The following is a 14,929-nucleotide window of genomic DNA, read 5'->3' on the forward strand; positions in this document are numbered from 1 at the left end:
CAGGGGAGGGCTTGTATTTCAAGGAGGACAGCAGAGGGGGTGTCTGAAGTGGCGTAACTCAGTAGCATACTGTATATACTTGAAAAGCCATGTGGGGGGAGGGATTCTGTAAAAACAGATTTTCAATTGCCATACGGGTGTCCCCCAGCTGGAAGGGTTCCCTTTAGGAGTTGAGAAAGGCTGATAGTTGCCTGTGTGCGAACCATGAGAGTGTCCTGTCTGGGTAGCTAGCCAGAAGCGTGGGCAGTGAGGGCAGAACCCCGGTGGAGCCACCTCTGTCATCCTAAGGTTATTAGATGCTTTCCAGCATAGGTTGTCCAGGAGGGAATGCAGGATTTTGGAACAGAGGGGCCAAAGTATATATATTTAACCACCAATACTCCTTTCCAGATTATATATACACACACACACCTGGATGAGTTTTATAATGCATTTACTTACCTTGTGATAACCCATTTTTATGATCTTTCTATAATCTATTAGTTTACTTACTTTATTGGAGGGGTATCAGCTATCTATTTAATGCACATAATATCCCGAGGCATATGTATATTGTAACATGAAGCCTTTTACCTATACTGACACATCAAATTTAAGAATTGGGGCCGTTATACTGAATATTTTAGTCAAATCACCATGACCACGATCATTTTTCATTTGGTGGCGCATGCGTGCGAATTTGTGGTTGCTCTCACTATGCCATTTCCGGTGCGCGGCGTGCGTCTGAAAACTCCCGGTGGCCATGATCTTACGATTGCATATGGTGGCACGCAAATGCACGGACTTACAGTCATTTTTTATCATTATCTATTAGCAATATGTCTTATTCCATCATGCACTGTGCTTGTTAAAGGAGGCCGATCTGCTCACATGTCCTCCGAAACACGTTACACTTTCCTGTATTGTTCACACCTACCTGGACAACTATGTGATACTTTCTAAGTGAGCTCCTGACTCAAGTAAGTGCCTTTCCTATCTTAATTTCCTCCACTTATACACTTGGAGCGCTGTTTTTTTTTTGTAACTGTTCTTCCAGTATTTGTGACGGAGGTCCTGGTGTGCCCAGGGCTTTCCCTTTACGCCATCCCTTTGTTTACAGATAGCAACAGGTATTAAGTGGTAAAGTGGACAACTGCCTCAACATATTGAAGGTGAACCAAGGCCAACGGTGTGGCGGCCTGTTTATAGATGGGCGGTCCGACCCAGGAGAGTCCTGTTATATCAGTTCCCCACATTCATACATACCTGCACCAACTATTTATCTCCATTCTTGGGGCGCTGCCCTAACTCCATCTGTATCTTTTAGCCAGATGGTCGCCAGGCGAATATATGTTAACTTTATGGAAAAGCAATTTTTGCAATGGGATTAAATAAGCATCATGGTGTGAGGGAAGACATTGCCACTTTTGATTTTTGTCCCATGTCTGGTGTCAGCTACCTCAGTACCATTGCATCCTGATGTTTTATTGTTTTTGTCCATTTTTACTACTTTAGGCCGAAGTCAGATGAGCGGTTTTTTTTGTGTGCGCCTATGCTTACAAAAGAACCATTAGAACCATTGGTTCCCTATGAAGTGTTCACCTGTCCGTTATTTAGAGGCTAGTAATACTCACACTTGCAAAAGAAAGGACATCCATGCATCGGGAAGGTCCATGCTGCGCGGAACATCCTGTGATGAGGGGATTCCCTGCTGGGATGAAAGAACTCCCTGCCACAGCTGTCACAGCTGTGGCAGAGGATTGAGATGTTCTCCCATTGCTTTCAGTGGGGCCGGTGCTACTGCCACCCCATTGGAAGTAATGGGCTGCCGGCAACCCTCCCCCCCAGGGATTTTCGGGGAAGGGCTTGAAATATATACACACATTCCTCTCCGCCGCTGTTCAGCTCTGGCGTGTCTTCTCCCTGGCTCCCTGGCACTCTTCTGAAGCACTTTCTCCTGACCAGGGATTTAAAAATCCCCGCCTCCTAAAAGTGCTGGGTCTGATTGTCTGAGCGCTTAGCCATTCATTGAATGACAGCTGAGCACTGCCTGTGATTGGTCACAGTGCTCAGCCAATCAGAGGCAGCGCTCAGCCATTCATTGATTTCAGAGCCAGAGGCAGCGCTCAGCCAATCAGACCCAGCGCTTTCTGGAGGCAGGAATTTTTAAATCCCCGGCCAGGAGAAAGTGCTTCAGAAAAGTGCCAGGGAGAAGATGCGCTGGAGCTGGATAACGGCGGAGAGGTGATATATATATATTTTTTTCCAGTAGACAGGGATCATTTTCAGGGAAGGGCTTATATTTCAAACCCCACACGGAAAAATACTGCAGGGGTTGCCTGCATCCCATTGCTTTCAATAGGGTGGCAGCAGTGTCGGCCCCATAGAAAGCAATGGGAGAACACCGCGGTCCTCTGTGACAGCTGTGGCAGGGGATTCTTTTGTCTCCGCTGCAGTCCCTTCATCACTGAACACTGTGACAGTGCTGCCACAGTGTTCAGTGATGAGGGGACCTTCGTAGAGCAGCTGCGCTTTTACAAGCACAGCAACTTCAGTAGCACGGAGCTTCGGATACGCACATAGGTGCCCAAAAAAATGCTCGTCTGACTAAGGCCTTAAACACCTAAAAATGTCTTCTATTTCTCCAGGTATTATCATGTAAGAGCTGCTCTAAAGATCTCATCCAGGACTCCTTACAAGCTGACGGCCTCACTTGTAGGACAAACAGGTAAAATATCAAGATTTATAGAAAGAAACTGAAAAGCAATTTGTAGGATCACAAGGGACTATGGGCTAGATATACACACATGTACGATATATATTTATAAGAGGGAGTCAAAAGTCTGGACACATCTCTTTAAGGCTGGGTTCACATGGGACAGATTTGCTGCGGAAATTCTGTGTGCAATTTCTGTGCGGCAAGTCAGCCCGCGGCTCCTAGTCCCAGGATTAGCCAGCCATGTGGACAAGACTTTGCAACAATCTTGTCCACACGGGGCGGCCACTCTGTTGCGGCAAAGCCGGCGCTGCAGCACGGAATTGACAGCCGCTGCATGTCATTTTTTTTTTTTTTGTGGCCTCACTCCTCTCTATTGGGAGAGAAAGCCGCAACTGAATGCCGGCCGCCGAACTGCTCCAAAACCTGCGGCAATTTGCAGCGGGTTTTGAAGCAGCGCTTATCCCACAGAAATCTGGTGGTTTTTCGGTGCGCCCAAGCCGCGGGATTTCCATCCCATGGGAACCCAGCCTAAAGTTGTAATTAGAAGAAAATTGACTTTCGGTGTGTGACAGTATTAATTGGGAGGAAGGCTGCATTTTTTGGTTGAGGGAATGTTTCTGGCTGTTCGTCCTCTGAGACCTTCTGTAATACATCAGAGATAAACACGTGCTGGCCAGAGATGCAATACGCTTATGCAGATTTTGGAGACGCGCCAAATACTGATGGATTATCATCTTTGGGAGAGTCGTAGAATTAATCAGTTTATGATTCACTTGAGCAATCAAAGCTTTTATCATTGTGCAGTCTGGGAAGCGATGTGAGCCGAGGATGGCCTCCGTGTGGCACTCAGTGACTGCAAATCTATCTGCATCCTATGTTTTATCAAGGCCGAGGTCAGAGATGCCCGCTCCCCTGTCTTGGTCTAGGACGGTTAGCATGATAGCTGTTGGATGGACAATCAATCAGTAACAAGGTTATGCCTGTGTGTGCAAATGGGGAATGGTATAATGTCTCTGCAGTGCTAATGCCACCTATTGGAGCTTCCCTAGAAGTTACAGTCCAACTTTTTACCAGGGCAATGAGTGACAGTAGCCCTCCTGATCCACGTCCAAGGCCTCTCACTGGTTAACCAGAACCCTACTTGTGTGGCATACTTTGTTAAGGGCTGCTACCCACCAGCGTTTTCTTTAACGCTGCAATATTGATGCATTTTTTTCTATGGGACATTCTAATGTTAAAATTGCATCACATGAAAATCGCAAGTTGGTGATTTTGTGATTTTTGTGTGATGCGATTTTAACATTAGAAAGCCCCATAGAAAAAAATGCAGCAATATCGCAGCGTTAAAAAAACGCTAGTGGGTAACAGCCCTTAGGGCTCCCACCCACTGGCGTTTTTTCTCCACTGCGATGCGATTCTAAAGTTAAAGTCTCGCACCGCAGTGCGAGAAAAACGCAGGCAGATATCCCAAAATCGCTGGGATATCGCTGCGACATCGCCAGTCTTTTCAATGGGGCCAGCGGCAGCAGCGCTAGCCCCATTGAAAAGACATGGAGAATGCCGGGGACTTCTGCCACAGCTGTGACAGCTGTGGCAGGAGTTTCCTTCATCCCCGCGGGGATCGCAGGGATGAAGGAATCCTCTGCCACAGCTGTTACAGCTGTGGCAGAAGTCCCCGGCATTCTATTCCATTGCTTTCAATGGGATCGGCACAGCTGTCGATCCCATTGAAAGCACTGCTTTGGCAAGCCCCGTGCAATGATTATCGGCTAGCCCCATTGAAAAGATATGGAGAATGCTGCGGACTTCTGCCACAGCTGTGGCAGGAGTTTCCTTCATCCCCGCGGGGATCGCGGGGATGAAGGAATCCTCTGTCACAGCCGTGACAGCTGTCACAGCTGTGGCAGAAGTCAGCGGCATGCTATCCCATTGCTTTCAATGGGATCGGCACTGCTGCCGATCCCATTGAAAGCAGTGGTTTCTGACAAGCCCTGCAGAATGATTATCGGAGAAGGGCTTGAAATATAAGCCCTTCCCCAATAATCATAAAAAAGTGGTTAAAAAAATAATTAAAAAGTTACTCACCTCTCCTGCTGTCAGCCGCGTCCTCCGACTAGCTCCCCGGCACTGCTACTGAGCTCTTTCAGCAGACGGGGATTTAAAAATCCCTGCCTACTGAAGGGGCTGTGCGGATTGGCTGAGGGCTCAGCCAATAGCAGCTACTGCTTAGCTATTGGCTGAGCACTCAGCCAATGACAGATAGCTCTTAGCTATGCTATTCATGAATCAGCCTCTGATTCATGAAGACTGATTTGGTGATCCTGCATTGAGCAGGGGGTTGGACCCGATGACCCTGGAGGTACCTTCTAACTCTACCATTCTATGCAATACTAAGGTATTGCATTATGCAGTATTTTAACAATCTGCCTATTAAGGACGTGTCGCAGACATGTTTTTATAAGGGAATAATCAGTGCAGCACTGGTGGTCTTCAGAAGGCCCCAGACTACCATGACAGATCTTAAGGCCCATTTACACACAACGATAATCATTGTTTGAGCAATAATCGTTGTGTGTAAATTCTCCCATATTTCATTCTTCGGCTGAAGGAGGATTTTTAGCTGTGCAGACCCAGCATGTCTATGCTTTACCTTGATTTCAACAGTAACTGTGTAATACTTCATTTCTCCTGTGGTGGCGCTGCAGAGAAGTTGTACATTTGCTGCCAGGCTCCCTCTCAAATTACAGATGACCGCTTGACATCCCAACACTGGAATAGTCTGCGACCCATCTAACAAAAGGAAATTGTCCAAAGTAGAAAATTCCTTTAACCCCTTAGTGGCTAATAGTACTTAAACCTGCACATACACTTATTTAAGTGGGTGACTTGGCTGACTACTGACAGCCAGGCTGCTGCTCTAACCACCAGGAATGGAGAAACCTCAGATCCTGGCAGTTTAACCCCTTACAGGACAGAATCACTAGCAACTTCTGCATATAAGTAGATGACAGGTGGAGAGGGCCGCTCCTGCCACCCATCGGCACCCCGCAATGTGATGGCAAGGTAGCAATGGGTTCCCATGGCAGCCGAAAGCCTGACAAAGACCTCCATGTCTGCAGTGTAACTGCCTATTAGACCCCGCCTCCCACAGAATCCAATAGGTGGATGCAATAGACATTGTAAAATGCGCTATATAAGGGACTAAAAATAGTGTCAGAAAAGTTTAAATAAAAAAAATCCAGTTTAAAAAAAATCCTTTTTCAATGGATAAAACAATAAAAAAACAACAACACACAATAGGTATTACCACGTTTGTAATTAGAGATGAGCGAATGTGCTCGTTTAGGGCAATTACTCGATCTAGCATCGCTTTTTTCGAGTAACTGCCTAATCGGGCGAAAAGATTTGGGCGGCGCCTGGGGTGAGCAGAAGGTGCAAGGGGGAGTGGGGGAGAAAGAGAGAGCGAGCTCCCCCCTGTCCCCCCTGCTACCCCCCGCTCCACCCAGCCGCTCTCCGAATCTTTTCGCCCGAGTAGGTAGTTACTTGAAAAAAGCGATGCTCGATCGAGTAATTGTCCTAAACGAGCACGCTCGCTCATCTCTATTTGCAATGACTCCGACAATGAAAATATTTTGTTATTTATCGCTTATGGTGAAAGCTGTAAAAATTATTTTAAAAAGTAATGCTAGGATTGTTATTTTTCTCATTCACCTCCCCCAAAATGCAAGAAATACCAATTCAAAAGTCCCATGTACCCCAAATTGGTACCAATAAAAACCACAACTGTTCCCACAAAAAACAAGCCCTCACAGAGGCCCACTGCTGGAGAAATCATAATTTCACGGGTCTTAGAATGCGGTAATACGGATTTAATTATTTTGCTTTTAAACCTTTTTTTTTGCGCTGACATAGTATAAATAAAAGCTCTCTATAAGCCTGGTGTCGCAGTAATCCCGCTGATCAGATAAGGACGTGATTTGTACTGAATAGAGAACACGAGGAGAACAAACCCAAATGACAGCCAAGTAATTTCAGTTTTTTTTTCATCTCCAGTACCCCCACCCAAAAAATGTAATAAAAATTATACAACACATTATGTGCGGTGATGCCATGAAAATACACAACTTGTCCCAAAAAGAACGAGCCCTCATATGCAAGGCGGCTTCGAAAATCGCTGGGCCTATAAGGCACAATTATGCTGGTCATGAAGGGGTTAATTAGCACCTTGCGACCACAGCGGTCACATAGGAGTTACATTCCTCTGGGGCGTCAACTGCTTTTGGCCGCACCTTCTAAAAGTCCCATTATATTCTTCACCCATTATATTCTTCACCCATTCTATTCTTCACACATTCTATTCTATCACACTTATACTTCCACAGTCTTGACTCTTCTATTGGACGGCATTTCTGTTCTGACCTTGAGCACAATGTAAAATCTCCAAGTCTCAAGTCAAACGGTTAATTAGTAAAAAATAACAACTGAACCCTGAAACGTCTAGCAAGAGCTACTTAGCTTCAGCGCTGTTTCGGATCAGAGATACCCCGGAGTCATATGCATGTATATTCTTTTAATTAAATAGCAAGAAGCTGCTTCATTACACTTCCAGGCATTTTGCATGCGTGACACTAAGCTACTTGAGCGAATACATCAAAATGGGAAGACGTATGAATGTCAATGAAGGATATGCAAAATTATGCAAACATAACACCCTAAACCATAGCAAGTGATACAAAATGACCTTCACACCTGAGCTTTAAGTATTTGGTCCACCCACCCAAGACATGAGCGACGCATCACTATTAGCCTGGAGGTCTTGCTGGTCCATAGACTAGCCAAATGCAGATGAAGCAGAGCTGGGATACTACACCATTATATGTGGTTTCCATTAGACTACAGATAAGGGTGCCCATAAATATTAGAGGAAAGCCAGTAGAGCCTCGGATATTCAGCCCAATCAGCCGACTACTATCTCATATGTCTGTGGGCTGACCGACTCTCCATTGATGGCATAGGTCAATGGAAAGGAGGATGGGGCATTACGGATGTCAGACATGCACAAGTCTTCGTTCCCAAAGGGCAGGAGGCATCTGACAATGGTTTATGTTCCTCTCCGTACTGAAATACATGCAGACTAGGTTAATGTTGTTTCTTTCTTTTGCAGATGACCCTGGAGCGCACTCCCCGTGTGTCTTTGATAATGTTGTATATAGTCAAATATTCCAGATACTGTATAGGAATGAAGACATTGATATTAATGATGTCATGATATTCAAGGTGCACTTATTTCTGGACGGAGAAAGGGTTTGTATTGCATAATTATGCTTGCTGTAAAGGAACCTGCGGCATTGGTGACATGCTGGCAAAGAGGGCTTACTACTGACACAACTAAATTGATTCACTATGCAAAATAACTTGAACGGTGCAAACTTCAAATAGTCAATACATTTCTAAAGCCAAAAAATATGTTCACAATATTCATACAATACTGCCTCATATTTCAAAGATTATAACTACTATACTACTGCTATTATACACAAGAATATAACTAATTTAATACTGGCCCCTATGTACAAGTGTATAACTACTATAATACTGCCCCGCGTGTACAAGAATATAACTACTATAATACTGCCTCCTATGTACAAGAATATAACTACTATAATACTCTTCCCTATGTACAAGAATATAACTACTATATTACTACCTCCTTTGTGCAAGAATATAACTACCATAATACTGCCCCCTATGTACAAGATTACTACTATAATACTGCCCCCTATGTACAAGAATATAACTACTATATTACTGCATCCTATGTACAAGAATATAACTACTATAATACTGCCCCCTATGTACATGAATATAACTACTATAATACTGCCCCCTATGTACAAGAATATAACTACTATAATACTGCCTCCTATGTACAAGAATATAACTACTATAATACCGCCTCCTATGTACAAGAATATAACTACTATAATACTGCTCCCTATGTACAAGAATATAACTACTATAATACTGCCCCCTATGTACAAGAATATAACTACTATAATACTGTCCCCTATGTATAAGAATATAACTACTATATAACTGCCTCCTATGTACAAGAATATAACTACTATAATACTGCCACCTATGTACAAGAATATAACTACTATTATACTGCCTCCTATGTACAAGAATATAACTATTATAATACTGCCCACTATGTACAAGAATATAACTACTATAATACTGCCCCCTATGTACAAGAATATAACTACTATTATACTGCCTCCTATGTACAAGAATATAACTACTATAATACTGCCCCCCTATGTACAAGAATATAACTACTATAATACTGCCTCCTATGTACTAGAATATAACTACTATAATACTGCCCCCTATGTACAAGAATATAACTACTATAATACTGCCTCCTATGTACAAGAATATAACTACTATAATACTGCCTCCTATGTACAAGAATATAACTACTATAATACTGCTCCCTATGTACAAGAATATAACTACTATAATACTGCCCCGTATGTACAAGAATATAACTACTATAATACTGCTCCTATGTACAAGAATATAACTACTATAATACTGCCCCCTATGTACAAGAATATAACTACTATAATATTGCCCCCTATGTACAAGAATATAACTACTATAATACTACCCCTTTGTACAAGAATATAACTACTATAATACTACCCCTATGTACAAGAATATAACTACTATAATACTGCTCCCTATGTACAAGAATATAACTACTATAATACTGCCCTCTATGTACAAGAATATAACTATTATAATACTGTCTCCTATGTACAAGTATATAACTATTATAATACTACCCCCTATGTACAAGAATATAACTACTATAATACTGCCCCCTATATACAAGAATATAGCTACTATAATACTGTCCCCTATGTACAAGAATATAACTACTATAATACTGCTCCCTATGTATAAGAATATAACTACTATAATACTGCTCCCTATGTACAAGAATATAACTACTATAATACTGCCTCCTATGTACAAGAATATAACTACTATAATACTGCCCCCTATATACAAGAATATAACTACTACAATACTGCTCCCATATGTACAAGAATATAACTACTATAATACTGTTCCTATGTACAAGAATATAACGACTATAATACTGCCTCCTATGTACAAGAATATAACTACTATAATACTGCCCCCTATATACAAGAATATAACTACTACAATACTGCTCCCATATGTACAAGAATATAACTACTATAATACTGCTCCTATGTACAAGAATATAACGACTATAATACTGCCTCCTATGTACAAGAATATAACTACTATAATACTGTCCCCCTATGTACACGAATATAACTACTATAATACTGCTCCTATGTACCAGAATATAACTACTCTAATACTGCCCCCTATGTACAAGTGTATAACTACTATAATACTGCCCCCCGTGTACAAGAATATAACTACTATAATACTGCTCCCTATGTACAAGAATATAACTACTATAATACTGCCCTCTATGTACAAGAATATAACTATTATAATACTGTCTCCTATGTACAAGTATATAACTATTATAATACTACCCCCTATGTACAAGAATATAACTACTATAATACTGCCCCCTATATACAAGAATATAGCTACTATAATACTGTCCCCTATGTACAAGAATATAACTACTATAATACTGCTCCCTATGTATAAGAATATAACTACTATAATACTGCTCCCTATGTACAAGAATATAACTACTATAATACTGCCCCCTATATACAAGAATATAACTACTACAATACTGCTCCCATATGTACAAGAATATAACTACTATAATACTGCTCCTATGTACAAGAATATAACGACTATAATACTGCCTCCTATGTACAAGAATATAACTACTATAATACTGTCCCCCTATGTACACGAATATAACTACTATAATACTGCTCCTATGTACAAGAATATAACTACTATAATACTGCCCCTTATGTACAAGAATATAACTACTATAATACTGCCCCCTATGTACAAGAATATAACTACTATAATACTGCCCCCTATGTACAAGTGTATAACTACTATAATACTGCCCCCCGTGTACAAGAATATAACTACTATAATACTGCCTCCTATGTACAAGAATATAACTACTATAATACTGCCCCCTATGTACAAGGATATAACTAGTATAAAACTGCCCCCTATGAACAAGGATATAACTAGTATAATACTCTTCCCTATGTACAAGAATATAACTACTATAATACTGCCCCTAAGTACAAGAATATAACTACTATATTACTGCATCCTATGTACAAGAATATAACTACTATAATCCTGCCCTCTATGTACAAGAATATAACTTCTATAATACTACCCCCTATGTACAAGAATATAACTACTATAACAGTGCCCCCTATGTACAAGAATATAACTACTATAATACTGCCCCCTATGTACAAGAATACAACTACTATAATACTACCCCTTATGTACAAGAATATAACTACTATAATACTGCTTCCTATGTACAAGAATGTAACTACTGTAATACTGCCCCTATGTACAAGAATATAACTACTATAATACTACCCCCTATGCACAAGAATACAACTATTATAATACTGTCTCCTATGTACAAGTATATAACTACTATAATACTACCCCCTATGTACAAGAATATAACTACTATAATACAGCTCCTATGTACCAGAATATAACTACTCTAATACAGCCTCCTATGTACAAGAATATAACTACTATAATACTGTCTCCTATGTACAAGTATATAACTACTATAATACTACCCCAATGTACAAGAATATAACTACTATAATACTGCCCCCTTATATACAAGAATATAGCTACTATAATACTGTCCCCTATGTACAAGAATATAACTACTATAATACTGCTCCCTATGTACAAGAATATAACTACTATAATACTGCCCCCTATATACAAGAATATAGCTACTATAATACTGTCCCCTATGTAAAGAATATAACTAGTATAATACTGCCCCCTATATACAAGAATATAACTACTATAATACTGCCCCCTATGTACAGGAATATAACTACTATAATACTGCTCCTATGTACAAGAATATAACTACTATAATACTGCCTCCTATGTACAAGAATATAACTACTATAATACTGCCCCCTATGTACAAGAATATAACTACTATAATACTGCTCCTATGTACCAGAATATAACTACTCTAATACTGCCTCCTATGTACAAGAATATAACTGCTATAATACTGCCCTCTGTGTACAAGATTATAACTACTATAATACTGCCCCCTATGTACAAGAATATAACTACTCTAATACTGCCCCCTATGTACAAGAATATAACTACTATAATACTGCCTCCTATGTACAAGAATATAACTACTATAATACTGCCCCCTATGTACAAGAATATAACTACTATAATACTGCCCCCTATGTACAAGAATATAACTACTATAATACTGCCCCCTATGTACAAGAATATAGCTACTATAATACTGTCCCCTATGTACAAGAATATAACTACTATAATACTGCTCCCTATGTACAAGAATATAACTACTATAATACTGCCCCCTATATACAAGAATATAACTACTATAATACAGCTTCTATGTACAAGAATATAACTACTATAATACTGCCCCTATGTACAAGAATATAACTACTATAATACTGACTTCTATGTACAAGAATATAACTACTATAATACTGCCCCCTATATACAAGAATATAACTACTATAATACTGCCCCCTATGTACAAGAATATAACTACTATTATACTGCCCCCAATGTACAAGAATATAACTACTGTAATACTGCCCCCTATATACAAGAATATAACTACTATAATACAGCTCCTATGTACAAGAATATAACTACTATAATACTGCCACCTATGAACAAGAATATAAGTACTATAATACTGCTCCCTATGTACAAGAATATAACTACTATAATACTGCCCCTATGTACAAGAATATAACTGCTATAATACTGCCTCCTATGTACAAGTATATAATTACTATAATACTGCCTCCTATGTACCAGAATATAACTACTCTAATACTGCCCCCTATGTACAAGTGTATAACTACTATAATACTGCCCCCCGTGTACAAGAATATAACTACTATAATACTGCTCCCTATGTACAAGAATATAACTACTAGAATACTGCCCTCTATGTACAAGAATATAACTATTATAATACTGTCTCCTATGTACAAGTATATAACTATTATAATACTACCCCCTATGTACAAGAATATAACTACTATAATACTGCCCCCTATATACAAGAATATAGCTACTATAATACTGTCCCCTATGTACAAGAATATAACTATTATAATACTGCTCCCTATGTATAAGAATATAACTACTATAATACTGCTCCCTATGTACAAGAATATAACTACTATAATACTGCCCCCTATATACAAGAATATAACTACTACAATACTGCTCCCATATGTACAAGAATATAACTACTATAATACTGCTCCTATGTACAAGAATATAACGACTATAATACTGCCTCCTATGTACAAGAATATAACTACTATAATACTGTCCCCCTATGTACACGAATATAACTACTATAATACTGCTCCTATGTACCAGAATATAACTACTATAATACTGCCCCCTATGTACAAGTGTATAACTACTATAATACTGCCCCCCGTGTACAAGAATATAACTACTATAATACCGCCTCCTATGTACAAGAATATAACTACTATAATACTGCCCCCTATGTACAAGGATATAACTAGTATAAAACTGCCCCCTATGAACAAGGATATAACTAGTATAATACTCTTCCCTATGTACAAGAATATAACTACTATAATACTGCCCCTAAGTACAAGAATATAACTACTATATTACTGCATCCTATGTACAAGAATATAACTACTATAATCCTGCCCTCTATGTACAAGAATATAACTTCTATAATACTACCCCCTATGTACAAGAATATAACTACTATAACAGTGCCCCCTATGTACAAGAATATAACTACTATAATACTGCCCCCTATGTACAAGAATACAACTACTATAATACTACCCCTTATGTACAAGAATATAACTACTATAATACTGCTTCCTATGTACAAGAATGTAACTACTGTAATACTGCCCCTATGTACAAGAATATAACTACTATAATACTACCCCCTATGCACAAGAATACAACTATTATAATACTGTCTCCTATGTACAAGTATATAACTACTATAATACTACCCCCTATGTACAAGAATATAACTACTATAATACAGCTCCTATGTACCAGAATATAACTACTCTAATACTGCCTCCTATGTACAAGAATATAACTACTATAATACTGTCTCCTATGTACAAGTATATAACTACTATAATACTACCCCAATGTACAAGAATATAACTACTATAATAGTGCCCCCTTATATACAAGAATATAGCTACTATAATACTGTCCCCTATGTACAAGAATATAACTACTATAATACTGCTCCCTATGTACAAGAATATAACTACTATAATACTGCCCCCTATATACAAGAATATAGCTACTATAATACTGTCCCCTATGTAAAGAATATAACTAGTATAATACTGCCCCCTATATACAAGAATATAACTACTATAATACTGCCCCCTATGTACAGGAATATAACTACTATAATACTGCTCCTATGTACAAGAATATAACTACTATAATACTGCCTCCTATGTACAAGAATATAACTACTATAATACTGCCCCCTATGTAGAAGAATATAACTACTATAATACTGCTCCTATGTACCAGAATATAACTACTCTAATACTGCCTCCTATGTACAAGAATATAACTGCTATAATACTGCCCTCTGTGTACAAGATTATAACTACTATAATACTGCCCCCTATGTACAAGAATATAACTACTCTAATACTGCCCCCTATGTACAAGAATATAACTACTATAATACTGCCTCCTATGTACAAGAATATAACTACTATAATACTGCCCCCTATGTACAAGAATATAACTACTATAATACTGCCCCCTATGTACAAGAATATAACTACTATAATACTGCCCCCTATGTACAAGAATATAGCTACTATAATACTGTCCCCTATGTACAAGAATATAACTACTATAATACTGCTCCCTATGTACAAGAATATAACTACTATA

The 14,929-nt window shown here is 39.2% G+C and overlaps 1 protein-coding gene across 1 annotated transcript in view; it reads left to right on the top strand.

Annotated features, from left to right (window-relative positions):
- The window catches only part of FAM135B (family with sequence similarity 135 member B), a 205,691-nt gene that overhangs the window by 103,918 nt on the left and 86,844 nt on the right, over positions 1 to 14,929 (top strand). Inside the window, exons 3-4 of the mRNA XM_066578914.1 lie at positions 2,628 to 2,707; positions 7,863 to 8,002. Coding sequence (XP_066435011.1) covers positions 2,628 to 2,707; positions 7,863 to 8,002 — 220 coding nt within the window. The remainder of the gene's footprint in view (positions 1 to 2,627; positions 2,708 to 7,862; positions 8,003 to 14,929) is intronic.

Source organism: Eleutherodactylus coqui, chromosome 9 (assembly GCF_035609145.1).
Source record: "Eleutherodactylus coqui strain aEleCoq1 chromosome 9, aEleCoq1.hap1, whole genome shotgun sequence".
NCBI lineage: Eukaryota > Metazoa > Chordata > Amphibia > Anura > Eleutherodactylidae > Eleutherodactylus > Eleutherodactylus coqui.